This window comes from Orcinus orca, chromosome 10 (assembly GCF_937001465.1).
Source record: "Orcinus orca chromosome 10, mOrcOrc1.1, whole genome shotgun sequence".
Classification (NCBI taxonomy): Eukaryota; Metazoa; Chordata; class Mammalia; order Artiodactyla; family Delphinidae; genus Orcinus; species Orcinus orca.
This window is the reverse complement of record NC_064568.1, coordinates 40,371,676-40,392,231: the sequence shown is the minus strand read 5'-3', so window position 1 is coordinate 40,392,231 and position 20,556 is coordinate 40,371,676. Positions and strand designations below refer to the sequence as shown.

The window sequence follows — 20,556 nt, the reverse complement described above, 5'->3', positions numbered from 1 at the left end:
CTGGGATTTAGGTCTGTTCTAGAAAGAGGCAGTTGGGGGCTAGGTTTACTTCTCAGTGAGCGTGAGAGGTTGCCCCAAGAAGTCTGAGGCCCATCGGGATGACACCTCTGTTTCAGTGCCATGGGGACGGTCGTGCTGGACGGGCAGATCTACGTCTGTGGTGGCTATGATGGCAACTCTTCTCTCAACTCTGTGGAGACCTACTCACCTGAGACGGACAAGTAAGGACTCCAGCTCCCCTGGGGCAACTGGAGCTTGCTAAACAGAGTATGAAAAATCAGAACTGCAATCTTTTAATCATGCTTCTAAGGATAGGGAATGTCTCACCTATTTAGCCCCTGTAGTACCTTGCATATAATAGGCATTTAATAACCTTTGGTTAAATGAATGAATGATTAAATAAATTCTAAAAACAGTCTGCTTAGATACTTGGAAACAGTTATTAATGCTCTGTACCTCTTAACTAAATCAGCGCATTTTAATAGAAATGCAGGTGAAAAGGGATGAGAAATAGATGAACAGCCCTTTCCAAAGTGGGTAAGATAGGATTGTGGGGAAAAAAGTTACATTTCAGATACTCAGAGAAGCTTGGGAAACATTGATGTCTGTACCACCAGAGGCCTCATCTTCCCATAATACATATTACTATTTTAAAGACTGAAAAATTATGCGGCAGAGAAACCTCTTTAACTTCATTTTATCTAACACCTATCACCATCTGGTGGACTTATTTTGCGGAACACTCTTTGGAAAACACTGGCAAGGTTAGCCCGAGTTCTTCATTTCAGTATTTGAATCTGCTTTTACTATAACAATATAAGCACATTAGTAGAATGGATTCATCACAGTGCTTTTAAGCCAATATTCCATTCACTTAACCAACTTACTATGTATCGGGCAGCGAGCAGGGTGTCTCAGATCCTTAAGTAGCACCTAGTCTGTTGGGGCCACAGCACAAGGTGATCGTCCTCCCTTGAGTGCCTATGTCTAGAGCTCTTGGGCACAGAGTGGGGAGGGCTCTCATCTTCCCCACAGCTTGCGGGGAGAGTCAGGTTGCAGAGATGTCTTCTAAGGGGAGACCCATCGTGGATAGTGGGAGACGTGCATCCCAGGTGGGGGGACAGCAGGAAGAGAGGCTTGGAGATAAGAAACAGCTGTGTGTGGTTGAGGAGCAGGTGTGGGTGGCGCATGGCAGGAAGCAAAGCTGGAAAGTGGATGAGGACCAAGTGGTAAAGAACCACATTAAGGAACTTGGACTCTGCCTTAGAGGAAACAGGAGTCCTCACTAGAGGACGTGCTGTGCAGGATCGGAATGGGGATGTTCTGAAAGCCAGGCCACCTGTAAGGGGACTGTTGCAGTGGTCCAGTGAGAGGCCAGAGCTAGGGCAGCAGTAGTGGGATGGGGACAAGCAGTGACTAGGAAGCAAACCAGGGGGGTCATGGTGACCACAGAATGTTGAGGATGATGGAGAAGAGGTCATAAAAATGCTGAGATTATAAGTATAGCAACTAGGTAGCTAGTGGTCCCATTATCGAGACCAGGGAGTGTGATGGAGGAGCAGATCTGTCAGAGACGTCTTGCTTGGGCGATGTTAATTTTGAGTGCCAGCAGAGATGACCAGCTATGGGCCCGAAGCTTAAAGTGAGAGGCGGCAGCCAGAGTGAGCCCTTAGCAGAGGTGGTGTGGGAGGCGATAAGAAGTGGGGAGATTGTCCAGGGTGAGATGGAGCACAGCACAGTTCCCCTGAATCCTTCTAAGCTGTCTTGGGAGGGCAGGAACACCAAATCTCATGGCTCCCCTTCTACTTTGCCTCTTTCCTGAAGGTGGACTGTGGTGACCCCGATGAGCTCCAATCGCAGTGCTGCAGGGGTTACAGTCTTTGAGGGCAGGATATACGTGTCAGGCGGCCATGACGGTTTGCAGATCTTCAATAGTGTGAGTCTGGGCTCCTCCTGGGCTAAGGGCACCCACTCTTGTTTTCTTTGAGAGTTATTTTGAAAGGATATTCTTTGGGAAAAGCCTCAGCCTTGCCATTGCTAGGTAAGGTGTCATCTAGGGGCCTCAGGCCATCTGCCACATGCTCCGAAATGCTTCCAAGAATGGGAACCAGTGTGCACAAAGGAGAGAGGTAGGGTGTGGCCATACCACCCCCACCCCGACCCTGTTCAGTTCCCCAGCGGATGCTGCGTGAGACCCGGTGAAATTCCTGCCCAAAGTAAGCCCAGTCATATACAGAGGGTGAATTTTCAAATAGTTGCATTCTTCTGGATAATTTGTTTGAAATTGCATTTATTCTTTTAAAAAAATCTCGAGAGCCACTTGCTGGTCACTCCAAAGTCAGTCAGTGCTGTGAGGGAACACGCTGTGCACGAATCTCAGGAGACCCTACTCTCATCCCAGCTCTGTCACTACATAGCAGTGCATCCTGGGCAACTCCTTGATTTGTTTCCTCAGGTGTAAACAGAACTGGTCAGGTTAGGCCATCTCCCTCTCACCTGTCCCTATAAGCCCACGAGCAGGTGCGCAGCTGAGGAAACTGGGCATCCGGGGCAGAGCACACACTGGCAGAGCTCCTTGTCCCCAGGCCTCCCCCTGGGGCCTGATGCCAGGTGGGCCACCGGTGACCAAGCTTTGGCTTTGACTGAACCTGCACCTGTCTCCCCGCTGCAGGTGGAGCACTACAACCACCACACAGCCACCTGGCACCCGGCGGCCGGCATGCTCAACAAGCGCTGCCGGCACGGAGCTGCATCCCTGGGAAGCAAGATGTTTGTGTGCGGGGGCTACGACGGCTCGGGCTTCCTCAGCAGCGCCGAGGTGTACAGCTCTGTGGCAGACCAGTGGTGCCTGATAGTCCCCATGCACACACGCCGGAGCCGGGTCTCCCTGGTGGCCAGCTGTGGGCGGCTCTACGCCGTGGGGGGCTACGACGGACAGTCGAACCTGAGCTCGGTGGAGATGTACGACCCAGACACGGACCGCTGGACGTTTATGGCCCCCATGGCATGTCACGAGGGAGGGGTCGGTGTGGGCTGCATCCCTCTCCTCACCATCTAAGGCGAAGGGTGGGATGTGGTGGAGTAGGGATCTGGTACAAACACAGGCACTTCCTTCCAGGGTTAGTCCCCCTCGGAAGAGGTGGTGGACCAGAAGACAGGGTGAAATGTGAGCTCGCCAGCGGTACAGTTTTCCAGGTGCTTAAGTCCTCCCTCCCTGTGCAGCCCTTGTGACCTTCAGGCCTAGGTCATCAAGATGCACAGCGTGGGACAGAAGCCCCTCTGGGTCCCGCAGCTGGTGACACAGGACTGCTTTGCTGGTCCACATGTCCACAGGCTCCATCCAAGCCCAGCTCCCACCTGCCACAGCTCTGTGGGTCGCCCATCTGCAGAGTGTCTTCCATCTGACACTCCTTGCCTACTGCTTGCCAGGTGTGTTGTGGCCAGTTTGCGATGGGGTGGCTTCAGTGGCCAAGCGTGTTGGAAACTGTGGGGTGTGGGTGGGAGAGGAGGGACACAGGCCGGGTTGTCCTCACTGCGAGGCTGCAGCCATGGCAGTGCTGGTTGCACACACGCACCTCCTCCTTCCATCCGAGCGCACCGAGAATTTTGTCTGCATTGCTGAGTAAGCACGAAGAACAGAAGCTTTTCCTGTGTCTAATTTTGGGATTTCAGCGAGGTCTTTTTCATCTTGTTCAGGAGAAACAGAGGGAGAGGATAAAAGATACTTGAAAGAAACTGAAGGAAAGTTAAAGAAGCACTTGAAAGAAACTGAAAAGAAAAATAATTTTTTAAAGTGAACATTTTTTTGCAAGAAGAAAACATAAAAGACACTAGAGGCAAATATGTGTTTAAATGGAAAACCACCCAACGTGAAAAGGGTGGTATCCGCTCCCACATTCGGATCCCAGGGTCCTAAGGCCTCGCATGGCACTCGGGGTTCCCTCTGAGCCCCTGTGTGTCCAGAATCAGTGCACACTCGACCAGTCCTGTAGCAAGGTGCTCGTGGGGTTTGTCTTCACACCCACTATCAGAGGACTTTTTTAATCGTAGGCTTAGCGAGTTGGCTAAGTTATTGCCACTCTTCTAGGTGGGAGCTCCCAGCTTGTCGCTGGAGGCTCCAGATGCCCCTGTGGTTATCTCCCACTGCCACCATGGCACTCATGCAGATTCCCACCCCACTTTCATTCCTTCCTTATTTGACCAGCAGGAAACAGCAGGTCTGGCCAGATTCTCATTTGCCCATCTATCATTCTTGGATAATTTTCTTCATCGTGATGCTTCTGAGGTACATTGACCATTTGTACCTCTAGAACCTAACCAGAGACTTGGTCCTTCCACCAGCCACGGCTGGCTTGGTCCAGTAACCATATCTACCCTGCCAGTCCGCTGCTCCTCCATCCACTCGCCAATTCCAGGGGTCTGGTCTCCCCTCCAGCCCTTGGCAGACTGACCAGCAAGGTGGACCTTTATATTCTAGCAAAGCTGGCTTTATGACGTAAAGAACTAAAAGCTGAAAGAATCTCTTGCTGCTGCAAAGAACAGATTTTATATTTCTTCCTATGATCTTAGCTAATGACCTCTTGAAGAGACTCCATGCTCCTCCTTCCTCCTCCCTGGATGGGACCTTGATGCTGCACAGTGGGACCCCAACAGGAGGACTCTTCTCTTACCAGTGCACTGGGCAGTGGAGCTGTCCTTCAACTGCTGCTGCCAAAATTTGGTTTTCCAAAATTCTTCCAGTAGAGACTAAAAGAGGATACATTTCCAATGCAAGATTGGGTCTCAGGGTCCCAATCTCTACTTGGTTGGTCTGCCCATCGCTGCCTGCCTGGGTGTCCTGGAAGCCTGTTCAGAAAGGCACGATGTGACACCTGAGACGTCTCTCCTACCCTGGGACTGTGAGGTTTACCAGTGTGTGCAATCGCCATGTTTCCAGAGGGAAGTACTTTTGTTACCTGCCACTTAGGAGCTGGGCCTCTGCTAAAAGCACTTGAAAATGATGTTTTTATTTTAAAAGACTTAACAATCTGATATAGTTGAGCCTGGGCTTGTGGTAGAGCTCTGGCATTTCTCGCTCCCTGTCGGTTTGCCTGTTAGAGGTAGACTTGGAAGGAGGGTGGGGTCTGTTATTCCTGTTAGAGAGGCGTTATCAGTGCTTGTCTTCTTATTATAAGCCCCTTTCTTTTGTGAATTTGCAACAGCACTGACAAACCTGGGTTGTGAATGTGTTAAGAATCAACCAGTGGACCTCACCAGGTCCTTAGGATGCTGACCCAGATTTTGCCATTGGGGTTGAGAGATCATTTTCCCATGATCTGCTGCTCTTGTGATAGCCTTCCTACATCTACTCCCACCTCCTGGTGTAGAAGTTACACTGCTCCACCTGGGGTCAGTGTTTCCAAGTAAGGTGAAGCCAGTGCCTTGATCTGGGCTCTGAGCACAAGTGAGCAAACACTAACATTTTCACACTCTCCACAGTTGGTTCCTCAGTCTGACGGTGATGACTGTTTACAGGTGGCTGGTCTGACCCTTTGATGTTGGAGCCTTTCCAGTAAAACCATGAAAAGAAGAGATGCCACCCATAGGTATTGTGAAAAGGGTATAGGGCAGATACTGTGGACAGTGAACCTTGGGGTCCGGCCCAGCTCTGAGCAGAGGACTGTGGCATTCGCTGTCCTAGGGTATTTCCCCTTAGATAACACAAGGAACCTTCTCTTCTGGGTTTCATCCGAGAGCAAAGCCAGGATGGGAGCTGAAGTCCAGCCTTTTGACTTGGCCACAGAGATGTGAGTAGGTAGGAATTCCGATTCCCCCTCCCCCCAATTTATTGTTTCCCAGAAAAATCTTAATTCCTTTTATTTATAGAACGCATGTCTTTTGTGTTAAGAAACCAAAGAGAAATAAAGAGTACACTCCTAATATCTTCTTGCCCTTTCCTGATTTTATTTTTTTTTAATTAGAGGTAAATCATTTTTATCGTAATTCAGTGAAAAAATATTGGACAAAGTGAAAATATTTCTGTGAAAATAAGGAAAAAGCCCAACAGCATGGCAAAAGTAGTCTTTGGAGAGACGTGTATATTTTATAAGAATGGGTTCTGATGAAAAATATATGCAAAAGACTTCCTGAGCGTGTTGCATATTTGCTCCTGTCCGGATCACCACTTCTCTTGGATTTCCCCCTTTCTTCACTCCCTGCCATAAAACTCCTAGAGTTCCTAAGTGGAATGTGACTGCCTGTGACCACCTGAAGCCAAAACCCCCAGCTCCTTTTTTATACCTCCAAGCCAGAGGTGCTTAGCTTTGGTGCACATAAAAGTCACTGGAAATTTTTTAAACCACAGATTGACTTGTAGAACCCTCCCCAGAGACCAATTCCCTAGGGCTGGGGTGCAGCTCAGGCCCTTGTGCAGGCAAGTTTCCACCATGGTTGGTATGCTCATCCCAGTGTGAGAACCAGACTCCAGTGTTTAGTTTCCTCTTCCAGATCTGCCTTCCTAAGACTGCATCCTGGTTACTGTGGTGGTGGATTTTAGGAAGCTCTTCATGCACACTTTTCCAAAAGTCAGTTTATGGTCAGCCTCATCCAGTGGGTAATGGTTGTACTCTTGGATGACAACTTTTTGTGTGTGTGTGGCTGTGTTGGGTCTTCGTCACTGCACATGGCCTTTCTCTAGTTGCGGCGAGCAGGGGCTACTCTTCGTTGCAGTGCGCGGGCTTCGCGTTGCGGTGGCTTCTTTTGTTGTGGAGCATGGGCTGTAGGCACACGGGCTTCAGTTAGTTGTGGCACACGGGCTCTAGAGCGCAGACTCAGTAGTTGTGGCTCACAGGCTTAGTTGCTCCGCGGCATGTGGGATGTTCCCAGACCAGGGATCGAACCCGTGTCCGCTGCATTGGCAGGCAGATTCTTATCCCCTGCGCCACCAGGGAAGCCCTGGATGATAACTTTTTAAAAACGTTTTTGGAAGGGTATGTCACTCCCACATACACCCCCTCAGCATGTTTCACATATAAACACAGTTGATTCTCACTTGGTCCTCTTAGTAACCTCTGTGCAATAGGTGACATAGCTCATTTTAACATAAATTTTCTCAGAAGGGCTGAGTAACTGACCTGATTCATCAACTAATTGGTAGTATCGTCAAGAATTGAGACCAGATCTCCACATTCACAGTCCAGTTCACCTGAGGAAAGCAGTGTCTTCGTCCTCTGGAACAGCTGATTCATCCAGCCTCCATGCCCCGAGTGTGGAGGTCTGCTGCCCAGTACTGTGATGGCCTTCGAGAAGCAGACTGAGCAGCGAGAGAAAGAGAAGAACCCTGTTTGGATTATGGAAACAGGTACCTTTGTGTTGAAAAAGAGGAAACCAGATTATCTGTGGACTCTACTGTGGGAGAAAGGTCAAATGCCTCTAAAGTATTAACAGCCCTTTCCATGAACCTACACCCCTTTGCTCAGAACCAAAGAGCTCATGGGTAGAGCTCTTTGCTCAGAACCAAAGAGCTCATGGGTAGAGAGTGGACCAGTGAACTTTAGCTAGACTCATCTGCTTGACTTTCCATTTCTTTCCATGTTCTTTGAACTCTGCTTTCCCAACTAGCAGCAGAGCCCACTCCTCTTCACCCCAAAGATCAACAGTACTGGTTTTTACTGCTGCTCACAATAACATAACATTACCCAATGGAAAAATGGCAAGGGAATCTCACAGTTCTTACAGAAATTATCCCAGGCTTACTGTTTCCTATTTCATCTCTAGTGATACACAGATGTTTTCCTCTAACGGAGCTCAGTTCCCTATTTAATTCTCTTTTTCTAGGTTTGCAGTTCAGGATAAAAACCCAAACTACCTAGCATGCCATAGAAGGCTGCTGTGGTCTGGCATCTCTGGTCAGCCTAGTACTTCTCCTCCATGCTTGTCCCTGACTGTATCCCGGCAGGGCAGTGGCCTGTTTGCCTGTCTCACCCACTAGATGGTGAGCTCCTTAAGAGTCTCCACTATTGTGTACCAACACCAGACACATGGAAGAGACACAACCATTATGTTTCTTGACGAACTTGAGGTCAGGTATAGCCAGATTCAAAGTTCACCTAATCATGCTTCCTAGTTTCCCTTTGTTTTGCATCACTGTTGGTTTTTTTTTTTTTACAATTTTATTGAGGTATAATTTACATACCTTAACATTCACTCATTGTAAGTGCAGTTCAGTAGTTTGTAGTAAATGTGCAGAGTTGTGCAACCATTACCACTATCCCATTTTATACTATTTTCATCAATCCATAAAGTTTCCTCGTGCCCATACACAGTCCCCATTCTCACCCCTGTCCTTGGGCAACCACCATTTTGCTTTCTGTCTCTATAGATTTCCCTGTTCTAGATGTTTCATATAAATGGAATCATACAATATGTGGTCTTCTGTGTCTGGCTTCTTTCCTTAGAATAATGTTTCTGAAATTCATTCATGTCATAGAATATATCAGTAGTTTGTTCTTTTTATTTTATTGTTCCTGAATAGTATTCCACTGTATGGATATACCACATTTTATTTATCCTTTTTTTTTATCAGTTGATGAATATTTAGATTGTTTCCAGTTTAGGGCTTTTATGAATAGTACTGCTATCATGTACAAGTTTTTGTGTGACATATATTTTCATTCCTCGAATATATTCCTAGGAATGGAATTGCTGGGTCATACGTACGGTAAGTTTATGTTTAACCTTTTAAGAAACTGACAATTTGCATTTCTCTAACAACTAATGGTTTTTGAGCATCTTTTCATGTTCTTGTTAGCCATTTGTCTATCTGTAGTAAAATATCTACTGAAAACTTCCCCATTTTTAAATTGGGTCATATGTCTTATTGAGTTAAAGAATTCTTCACATATTCTGGATACAAATTCTTTATCAGATAAATGATTTGCAAATATTTTCTCCCAGTCTGTGGCTTGTCTTTTTATTTTCCTAATAGTGTCTTAATAATGTTGTAGAAGTTTTTAATTTTGATTAAGTTTAGTTTTATCAGTTATTTCTTTTATGGATTGTGCTTTTGGTGTCGTATCTTAAGAGCTTTTGCCCAACCCAAGGTCATGAAGAAATTCTTCTAGAAGTTTTATAATTTTAGCTCTTGTGTAGGTGTATAATCCATTTGAGTTAATTTTAGAATTCATCTTTTTTTGTGCGTGGATATCCATTTGTCCCAGCACATTTGTTGTAAAGGCTATCTCTTCCTCCATTGAATTGCTTTGGTACCTTTGTTGAAATCAGTTAACCATAAATATAAGTGTTTACTTCTACTTCTAGACTCTCAATTCTGTTTCATCGATCTCTATGCCTGTCCCTGAGCCAATACCACACTGATTGTATGCTACTGAGTTTTCCAGCTTTAAAGTAAGTCTTAAAATTAGATAATGTAAGTTCTCCAACTTTGTTCTTTTTAAAAATTCTGTTGAATATTTTAGGTACTTTGCATTCCCATATAGCTTTTATAGGTCAGCTTGTCAATTTCTACAGAAAGTTTTCTGGGTTTTTAATAGATATTGTGTTGAATTTATAGTTCATTTGGGGAGAATTACCATACTGACAATACAAAGTCTTCCAATCCATGAACATGGGATGTCATTTGTTTAGATCTTCCTCTGTTTCTCTTAGCAATATTTTGCCATTTTTGTTGTATGAGTGTTGTACTTCCTTCTGTTAAATTGATCCTAAGTATTTTTGTTTTTATGCTGTTGTGGATGGAAGTGCTTGCTTAATTTTAATTTGGGGTTTTTTTTGGTGCTAATATATAGAAATACCGTTGTTTTTTTGTATATTGATCTTATATCCTGTGACCTTGCTAAACTTATCTATTAGTTTTTCTTTTCTTTTTTTTTTTGGCTGTGCCACGTGGCTTGAGGGATGTTCCCCAACCAGGGATTGAACCCGGGCCATAGCAGTGAAAGTGCCGAAACCTAACCACTAGACTCCCAGGGAACTCCCTATTAGATTTTATCTTTTAAAAACAAAAATTGTAGGGCTTCCCTGGTGGCGCAGTGGCTGAGAGTCCGCCTGCCGATGCAGGGGACACGGGTTCGTGCCCCGGTCCGGGAGGATCCCACATGCCACGGAGCGGCTGGGCCCATGGGCCATGGCCGCTGGGCCTGCGCGTCTGGAGCCTGTGCTCCGCAATGGAAAAGGCCACAGCAGTGAGAGGCCCGCGTACCACAAAAAAAAAAAAAAAAAAAAAAATTGTATATGTGTATTCCTTGGGATTTTCTACACGCATGATATGTCATCTGTGAATAAAGACAGTTTCACTTTTTTTCTTTCCAATCTGGAAGCCTTTAATTTTTTCCTGCTTTGTTGCACTGGCTAGAATCTCCAGTACAGGGAGTTCCTTGGTGACCTAGTGGTTAGGACTTGCTGTGGCCCAGGTTCAATCCCTGGTTGCAGAACTGAGATCCTGAAAGCTGCGTGGCCTGGCCAAAAAAAAAAGAACCTCCAGTACAATGTTGTGTAGAAGTTGCACAAGTGGACATTCTTGCCTTGTTCTCAGTCTGAGGGAGGAAAACATTAAACATTTAGTCCTTCACCGTTAAATATGTTAAGCTGTGGATTTTTTATCAATGTCTTTTTTCAAGTTGAAGAAGTTTTTTTTGTTTGTTTGTTTGTTTGCGGTACGCGGGCCTCTCACTGTTGTGGCCTCTTCCGTTGCGGAGCACAGGCTCCAGATGCGCAGGCTCAGCAGCCATGGCTCATGGGCCCAGCCGCTCCGCAGCATGTGGGATCTTCCCGGACCAGGGCACGAACCCGTGTCCCCTGCATCGGCAGGCGGACTCTCAACCACCGCGCCACCAGGGAAGCCCTGAAGAAGTTTTTGTCATGAATGGGTGTTAGGTTTTATCAAATGCTTTTCCTGTACCTATTGAGATCATCATGTGGTTTTTGTCCTTTAAGCTGTTAATATGTATATAATATTGATTTTCAAGATGTTGACCCAACATTGAATTCCTGCGATAAATCTCACTTAGTAATGGTGTGTAATCCTTTTTATGTTGCTGGATGGTTTGCTGATTTTTTAGGAGTAGTTTCTGCATCTGTGTTCACTAGAGAGCTATTTTCTGTAGTTCTCTTTTCTTGTGATGTCTTTGGCCTTTGATACTGGCCTTATAGAATGAGTGAAGTGTTTCCTACTTATTTCTCTAAGAGTTTGTGAAGAATTAGTATTATTTTTTAAAATATTTGATAAAATTCACCAGTGAAGCCATCTGGGCCTGTTATTTGAAGGATGATTTTAAATTTCTTATTCAGTTTTTTCACTTGCCTGGGGGCCTCCTGAGGGTGGGTACCCACTTCTCTTAGAAGGTTGGATTCTTGTGGTTAGGGATATTCTTGCACCATTAACAGAGATTGATATTACCAGAGTGGGCCTGGTCTGTGCCCTTACAAGCCCCTCACTTTCCCTCTCTCCCTTGCCTGGAGATGCTCACCTCTTCTTGTCTCAGAGATCATGATCATCTCTTCTCTCCACTCCGGTACTTCCCACTTCCACCTCTTTCTAACTTCCAAATATAAAGAGGCCTCAGAGCTCAGAGTGAGCCCTCCCTAGCTGATACTGCCCTTTCCATATGTGAGGAAGGCATCTGGAGTCTTATCTCTGGGCCAGCACAGATTCACATATGCACTTGAATATGTCCCAGTATGACCATGTCCAAAGTGGAACCTCAAACCTGGTCAGCCCTTAGTTTTCCCCATCCTTATAGTGTATCTCTCATCTTCCCAGTGGTTTAGTCAGGAACCCAGTGCTGGGTTTTAGAGGGAGGAAGGGATGAAAGTTACTCATCATCATCATCTCCATCAGCTAAGCCATGACCTAGTTCTGTTGACTCTATTTCCAATCCAGTTCTGTCCTCTACTTCCATCCTAGTCCACACTGTCAGCATATCCCTTAGAACCTGGATCACTACAGTGGCCTCCTAAGTGGTGTCCCTGCTTCCACCCTCGCGCCCCCGCTTCCACCCTTGTGCACTTTGCAGTCTATAGGCAGCAGAGCAGCCAGAGTGAAATTGTAAAGTTGTAAACCAAAATTGTGTCACTCTCCTGTTCATACCCCTCCAGTGGCTCTCCAGGGCTTCAGGGCCTGTTCTCTTCTTGGGATGGTTTGGGGAGAAGTTCAGACACAGTTGCCTTAGCAGATAAGAGGTGTGGCCCCCTCCATCCCAAACAGAGCACTCCTTGGTTCTTTTTTTTTAATGTATTTGTTTTTGACTGCATTGGGTCTTTGTTGCTGTGCACGGGCTTTCTCTAGTTGCGGCAAGTGGGGGCTTCTCTTGTTCTGGAGCACGGGCTCTATGTGTGCAGACTTCAGTAGTTGTGGCTTGCAGGCTCTAGAGTGCAGGCTCAGTAGTTGTGGTACACGGACTTAGTTGCTCCGTGGCACGTGGGATCCTCCCGGACCAGGGCTCGAACCCGTGTCCCCGGCCCTGGCAGGCGGATTCTCAGCCACTGTGCCACCAGGGAAGTCTCTCCTTGGTTCTTTATAGAGCATTGCATATCAAGTCTTGTCAGATACTCCCAACAGCCTGGTTGAAGAGCTAGCAGGGCTATCCCCATTTTATAGATGTGCAAATAAAGGCTGAGAGTGGGGGAGGAGACCTACTCAAGGCCACTCAATAAGTGGTAGAGAAAATAGATAAAACAGATAACAAATTGTGATACATCCATACTTGGCAATAAAAGGAATGACTGATATATTGATACAACATGAATGAATCTCAAAATAATGATGCTTAGTGAAAGAGCCAGACAAAAAAGGAGTATATGCTGTATGCTCTGTCTTGGTCTGTTCAGGCTGCTGTAACAAAATACCGAAGACTAGGTGGCTTATAAGCAACAGACATTTATTTCTCACAGTTCTGGAGGATGGGAAGTCCAAGATCAAGGGACCAGCAGATTCACTGTCTAGTGAGGTCCTGCTTCCTGGTTCACAAACAGCTGTCTTTTTGCTGTGTGTCCTCACATGATGGGCATGGCAAGGGAGCTCTCCGTAGTCTCTTTTATAAGGACACTGATCCCATTCGTGAGGGCTGTGTCCTCATGACTTAATCACCTCCCAAACGCCCTCCCCTCCTTACTTTAGAGGTTAGGAGTTCAACATGTGAATTTTGAGGGAACAAAAACCTCCATTCTATAGCAGATTCCATTTATATAAAACTCTGGAAAATGCAAACTAATCTGTAGCAACAGAAAGTAGATCACAGTTTGCCTGAGGACAGCAGGATTGGCGAGGAGGGTATTTGGGAGGAGTCAGGGGATATAAAGGAGTGTGAGGAAACTTTGGGGGATGGTGGATATGTGCACTGTCTGTGGTGATGGTTTCACAGATGTATACTATGTCAGACTTACCAAAATGTATACTTTGAATATGTGCAAGTTACTATATGTCAATTATAGCTCAATAAAGCTGTTTAAAAAAAAAAAAAAACAGACACTGATTTTCCACTGTGGCTTCTGAGTCCCCAAGGTCTGCTGTCTCCTCTGGGGCTCCCGATCCTGGGGTGCAGTTCAGGCCGAGATGGTAAGGCGACCTGTGGACTCCAAGGGCATTGTGGTCTCCATCACGTGGGGACAACCCCAGCTTAGCAGCTCCTTTGCTGGAGTCAGGTGTGTCCTCCATGTGGGTTAACTTCAGAATCCTGCTTTTGTCTTTTTTTTTTTTTTTTTTTTTTTTTTTTGTGGTGTGCGGCCTCTCACTGTTGTGGCCTCTCCCATTGCGGAGCACAGCCTCCGGACGCACAGGCTCAGCGGCCGTGGCTCACGGGCCCAGCCGCTCCGCGGCATGTGGGATCTTCCCAGACCGGGGCACGAACCCGTGTCCCCTGCATTAGCAGGCGGACTCTCAACCACTGCGCCACCAGGGAAGGCCCTGCTTTTGTCTTTTGACACAAACACTTTCCTCGATGTTACATGGGCTTCAAGATTATCACGGTTTTGAAATGTTTAATTCCTTTATGCATATGCTCACCTCATACATACCCCTCCTATTTCATATAAATGCAGAAGTGTGCCTCATAGTCATCCTTGCTAAAGTGCAGCTCCCACTTTTTTCTTTTCCTTTTTTGCTGACTTCATTCTCCTACCTCTTGTATCAGTAACTCCCCCAGAATAACCCACGTTAATACCCTGGGGTATTTTCTTCTCTATTTTCGCTACACCAATATAAAGCATCTGTATGTATCTGCAGGTCCATATTTGGGAGTTTCTGTTTTACAGAAGATGGATTCCATTGTACATAATTTTTGGAGCCTTCTTTTCCCCACACCTTCTGCTGAAGCTCTAATCCATTTTTAAAGGCTGTGTCATGTCCCAGGGTGTATATGTCCCATCATTTATTCAGTCATTTCTCAGCTGGTTGTTTCTTTGTTTCCATATGTTGGCCATTGGGTTTTCTTGAAAGATGTTATTTTATTTTTTTCACATGTGTCTTTAATCCAGCTAGAATTTTTAGCAGATACTGTATTTTTTCCTCCAGATGGTGAACCAGTTAGGCCTGCCTCATTTATTAAAATATCCACCCTTTCCCCACTGAATTGAACTGCCAGTTTAGAACTTACTGCCTATGTTTTCTTCTAGGAGTTTTATGGTTTCAAGTCTTCCATTTAAGTATTTAATCCATTTTGAGTTTATTTTTTGTATATGGAGTGGAAAGTTGTCTAGTTCAGTTGTTTTGCAGGTAGCTGTCCAGTTTTCCCAACACCGTTTATCGAAGAAGCTGTCTTTTCCCCATTGTATATTCTTGCCTCTTTTGTCATAGATTAATTGACCAAATAAGTGTAGGTTCACTTCTGGGATCTCTGTTCTGTTCCATTGATCTATATGTCTGTTTTATGCCAGTACCATACAGTTTTGATTACTGTAGCTCTGTAGTATAGTTTGAAATGTGTGATACCTTCAGCTTTATTCTTCCTTCTCAAGACTGTTTTGGCTATTTGGGGTCCTTCATGTTTCAATACAAATTTTAGAATCATTTGTTCTAGTTCTGTGAAAAATGCCTTTGGTATTTTGATAGGGATTGCATTGAATCTGTAGATTGCCTTGGGTATGTTCATTTTAACAATATTAATTCTTCTAATCCATGAGCATGGTATAATATTATTTTTGATGCAATTGTAAATGGGATTGTTTTCTTAACTTCTCTTTCTGATAGTTCACTGTTAGTGTATAGAAATGCAACAGATTACTGTATATTAATTCTGTACCCTGCACTTTACTGAAATCAGTTATTAGTTCTAATAGTTTCTTGGTGGCATCTTCAGGATTTTCTATATGAAGTACAGAAAATGTTGTCATCAGCATACAGTGACAGTTTCACTTCTTTCTTTCCAATTTGGATTCCTTTTCTTCCTCCCTCCCTCCCTCCCTCCATTCCTTCCTTCCTTCCTCTTTCCTTTTTCTTTTCTTTTTCCTGCCTCCCTCCTTCCTTCCCTACCCCTCTCCATTCCTTCCTTCCCTACCCCTCTCCATTCCTTCCTTCCTTCCTTCCTTCCTTCCTTCCTTCCTTCCTTCCTTCCTTCCTTCCTTCCTTCCTTCCTTCCTTCCCTCCCTCCCTCCCTCCCTCCCTCCCTCTCTCCCTCTCTCACTCCCTCCCTCTCTCTTTTTCTCCCTCCTTCCCTCCAGCACTATATTGAACTATAGGACTTCCAGCACTATATTGAATAAAAGTGGCAAGAGTGGGCATCTTTGTCTTGTTCTTGATCTTGGAGGAAATGCTTTCAGACTTTCAACATTGAATATGATGTTGCCTGTAGGTTTGTCATATACAGCCTTTATTATGTTGAGGTATAGTCCCTCTATACCCAGTTTGTTGAGAGGTTTTTTCTTTTTTTCTTTTTAATGTTATTGAAGTACAGTTGACTTACAGTGTTGTGTTAATTTATGCTGTACAGCAAAGCAATTCAGTTATACACATATATATTCTTTTCCATTATGGTTTATCACAGGATATTAATTACAGTTCCCTGTTCTATACAGTAGGATCTTATTGTTTATCTATCCTATATATAATAGTTTGCATCTGCTAATCCCAAACCCCTGAGTTTTTTTAATCATAAATGGATGCTGAACTTGTCAAAAGCTTTTTCTGCATCTACTGAGATGATCATATGATTTTTTCTTCAGTTCATTAATGTTGTGTATCATATTGATTGATTTGTTGATTTTGAATCCCTGGGATATGTCCCACTTGATCATGATGTATGATATTTTATTGTTGGATTCTGTTTGCTAATATTTTGTTGAGGATTTTTGCATCAGTGTTCATCAGTGATACTGGTCTGTAATTTTCTTTTTTTGTGATGTCTTTGGTTTTGGCATCAGGCTTTTTAGAATGAGTTCAGAAGCATTCTTTATTTTTTGGAATAGTTTGAGAAGAATAGGTGTTAACTCTTCTTTAAATGTTTTGTAGGGAATTCCCTGGTGGTCCAGTGGTTAGGACTTGGTGCTTTCACTGCCGGGGCCCAGGTTTGACCCCTGGTTGGGGAACTAAGATCCTGCATGCTGCACGGTACAGCCAAATTTTTTTTTTAATGTTTTGTAGAATTCACCCATGAAGCCATCTGGTCTTGGACTTTTGTTTGTTGGGAGGGTTTCTTTTATTCTTATTATTCAATTTCACTACTGATAATTAATTGGTCTATTCATATTTCTATTTCTTTTTTTAAAAGATTTATTTTATTTATTTTATTTGGCTGTGTCAGGTCTTAGTTGCGGCACACGGGATCTTCGCTGAGGCATGCAGGATCTTTTTTGTGGTGCACGGGCTTCTTGTTGTGACGTGTGGATTTTCTCTCTCTAGTTGTGGCGCGCGGGTTCCAGAATGCGTGGGCTCTGTAGTTTGCAGCACGCAGGCTCTAGTTGAGGCACAAGTAGTTGTGGTGTGCGTGCTTAGTTGCTCTGCGGCATGTGGGATCTTAGTTCCCTGACCAGGGCTCAAACCCACGTGCCCTGTGTTGTAAGGCAGATTCTTTACCACTGGACCACCAGGGCCAGGGAAGTCCCTATATTTCTATTTCTTCCTCAGTCTTAGGAGAGTGTACATTTCGAAGAATTTATCCATTTCTTCTATGTTATCCATTTTATTGGCATATAATTGTTCATAGTAATCTCTTATAATCCTTTGTATTTCTGTGGTGTCAGTTGTAACTTTGCCTCTTTCATTTCTGATTTTATTTATCTAGGCCTTCTCTTGATGAGTCTGGCTAAAGGTTTATCAATTTTGCTTATCTTTTCAAAGAACCAGCTCTTAGTTTCATTGATCTTTTCTATTGTTTTTTTCAGTCTCTATTTCATTTATTTCTGGTCTGATATTTATTATTTCTTTCCTTCTACTGACTTTGGGTTTTGTTTGTTCTTCTTTTTAGAGTTCCTTTAGGTGTAAGGTTAGATTGTTTATTTGAGGTTTTTCTTGTTTCCTGAAGTAGGCTTGTATTGCTATTAAACTTCCCTCTTAGAACCTCTTTTGCTGCATCCCATAGATTGTAGATCATGTGTTTCCATTTCATTTGTCTCCAGGTACTTTTTTAAATTTCCACTTTGATTTCTTCAGTGACGCATTGGTTGTTTAATAGCATATTCGTTAGCCTCCACGTTTTTGTGGTTTTTTGCAGTTTTTTTCTTGTAGTTATTTCTAGTCTCATACTGTTGTGATTGGGAAAGATGCTTGATATGATTTTAAATTTATTTAGACTTGTTTTGTTGCCTTGCATGTGATCTGTCCTGGAGAGTGTTCCATGTGCACTTGAAAAGAATGTGTATTCTGCTGCTTTTGGTGGAATATTCTATATATGTCTATCAATTTCATCTGATCTATTGTGTCATTTAAGGCCAGTATTTCCTTATTGATTTCCCATCTGGATGATCTGTCCATTGATGTAAATGGAGTATTAAAGTTCCCTACTATTATTGTATTAATGTCAATTTCACCCTTTATGTTAATATTTGCTTTATGTATTTAGGTGCTCCTTGATTGGGTGCATATATATTTATAATTGTTATATCTTCTTGTTGGATCAATTTCTTTATCATTATATAATATCCTTTATCTCTTGTTACAGTCTTTGTTTTAAAGTCTATTTTGTCTGATATAAGTATTGCTACCCAGGCTTTCTTTTGATTTCCATTTGCATAAAATACCTTTTTCTGTCCTCTAAATTTCAGTTTATGTGTGTCTTTAAATCTGAAATGAGTCTCTTGTAGGCAGCATATATATGGGTCTTGTTTTGGTATCCATTCAGCCACTCTTTGTCTTTTGATTGGAGCACTTAGTCCATTCACATTTATAGTAATTTTTTTTCAATTACATCATTTGCATTTATTTATTGAAGGCCATATATGCCGTATAAAGTAATTATCGATAGGCATGTACTTACTGCAATTTGTTCATTGTTTTCTGGTTGTTTTTGTAGTTCTTTTTGTTTCCTTTCTTTTTCTTTTGCTCTTTTCCCTTGTGATTAGATGACTGTCTTTAGTGTTATGTTTGGATTCCTTTCTCTTTTTGTATGTGCGTATTTATTACAAATTTTGGTTTGTGGTTACCATGAGGTTCATATGTAATGACATATATATGGTTATTTTATATATGTGGTTATTTTATATGTGGTTATTTTATATATATATAGCTGTTTTAAGTTGATGATCTCTTAAGTTCAAATGCATTCTAACAACCTAAAAATGCAATTTTTACTACCCACCCCACACATCAATGTTTTTGACATCATATTTTACATATTTTTGTGTATCCCTTAACTGTTCATTGCACATATAGATGATTTTACTACTTTTGTCTTTCAAGCTTCCTACTAGCTTTATGAGTGGTTGATCTACTACCTTTACTGTATGTTTGCCTTTACCAATAAGATTTTTCCTTTCCTAATTTTCATATTTCTAGCTGTGGTCTTTTCCATTTAGCAAAGTCCTTTTAACATTTCTTGTAAAGCCTGTTTAGTGGTGCTGAATTCTTTTGGCTTTTGCTTCTCTGTAAAACTCTGTATCTCTCAAATGTGAATGATAGCCTTGTTGAGTAGAGTGGTTGTAGGTTTTTTTCCTTTCATTGCTTTGAATATATCATGCCACTACCTCTGGCCTGCAAAGTTTCTGCTGAAATGTCAGCTCATAGTCATACGGGAATTCCCTTGTAGGTAACTAGTTGCTTTTCCCTTGCTGCTTTTAAGATTCTCTATCTTCAATTTTTGCAATTTTTATTATAATGTGCTTGGTGTGCACCTCTTTGGGTTCATCTTGTTTGGGACTCTCTGTGCTTCTTTGACTTGGATGTCTTTTTTTTTTCCCCAGGTTAGGAAAGTTTTCAGCTATTATTTCTTCAAATAAGTTCTCTGCCCCTTTCTCTTTTCTCTTTCCAGGACCCCTGTAATGCAAATGTTAGTATGCTTGATGTTGTCCCAGAAGTCTCTTAAACTATCCTCATTTTTTTAAATCTTTTTTTCTTTTTTCTGTTTGGCTTGGGTGATTTCCACTACTCTGTCTTCCAGTTAACTGATTCATTCCTCTGTAACATCTAATTTACTGTTGATTCCTTCTAGTGTATTTTTTATTTCACTTATTATATTCTTCAGCTCTGTTCGGTTCTTCTCTATATTTTCTAATTCTTTACTAAACTTCTCACTGTGTTCATCCATTCTTCTCCCGAGTACATTCTGCATCTTTATGATCATTACCTTGAACTCTTCTTCACTGTGTTTTTCTTCTAGTGTTTTGTCTTGTTCCTTCATTTGGAATATATTCCTCTGTCTCCTAATTTTGCCTAATTCTTTGTATTTATTTCTATGTATTAGGTAGGTTGGTTTTGTTTTTGATCTTGAAGAAGTGGCCTTGTGTAGGAGACATCCTAAGGGGCCCAGCAACACACTTCCCTTTGGTCACCAGATCTGTATACTCTAGGGATGCCCCCTATGTGGGCTGTTCTGTTGTGGTTGACCTGACTACTGTGGGTGTGCTGGTAGGTCAGACTGGCCCCTACCCCCACTGGCTGCCAGACCTTGCCTTGTGTGGTGGCTACCAATCTTTGGTGGACAAGGCCGGGTCCTAGTGTGGCTGGCTGCAAACCCCGGGGGAACCTGGGGCTGGTCCCAGCCTACTGGTGGGCAGGTTAACCCTGGCACTAGTAAACTAGAGGGAGGACTCCAAAATGGTACTTGCCAGCACCAGTGTTCTCATGGTAGAATGAGCTCCCAAAAATGGTTCCAGCCAGCATCTATGTCCCCAGGGGGAGTCCCAGTTGCCTCCTGCCTCTCCAGGAGACTTTCTAAGATAAGCAAGTGGGAATTCCCTGGTGGTTCAGTGGTTAGGATTTCATGCTTTCACTGCCGAGGGCCTGGGTTCGATCCCTGGTTGGGGAACTAAGATCCCCACAAGCTGCGTGGCATGGCCAAAAAAAAAAAAAAGATGAGCAAGTAGCAAGTAGGTCTGACTCAGGCTCCTTTCAAATTACTTCCTCTACACTGGATCGTGTGAGATTTTGCACGTGCCCTTTAAGAACAGTCTGTTTCCTACAGCCCCCCAGCTCTT

The 20,556-nt window shown here is 43.5% G+C and overlaps 1 protein-coding gene across 7 annotated transcripts in view; it reads left to right on the top strand.

The window, feature by feature from the left end:
• Positions 1-20,556, top strand: part of KLHL18 (kelch like family member 18) — a 74,527-nt gene that overhangs the window by 48,638 nt on the left and 5,333 nt on the right. For 5 of the 7 annotated variants that reach the window (XR_007479835.1, XR_007479834.1, XR_007479838.1 and 2 more), the window contains 5 exons: positions 117-221; positions 1,825-1,936; positions 2,672-5,794; positions 7,136-7,339; positions 9,298-9,384. Coding sequence is in view for 2 of the 7 variants with exons in the window: in XM_004283872.4 (XP_004283920.2) it covers positions 117-221; positions 1,825-1,936; positions 2,672-3,058 (604 nt within the window). In the remaining 5 variants the exon portion in view is untranslated. Of the gene's footprint in view, positions 1-116; positions 222-1,824; positions 1,937-2,671; positions 5,920-7,135; positions 7,340-9,297; positions 9,385-20,556 lie in introns of those variants that run through there. The other 2 variants (XM_004283872.4, XM_033413077.2) reach the window with 1 other exon arrangement.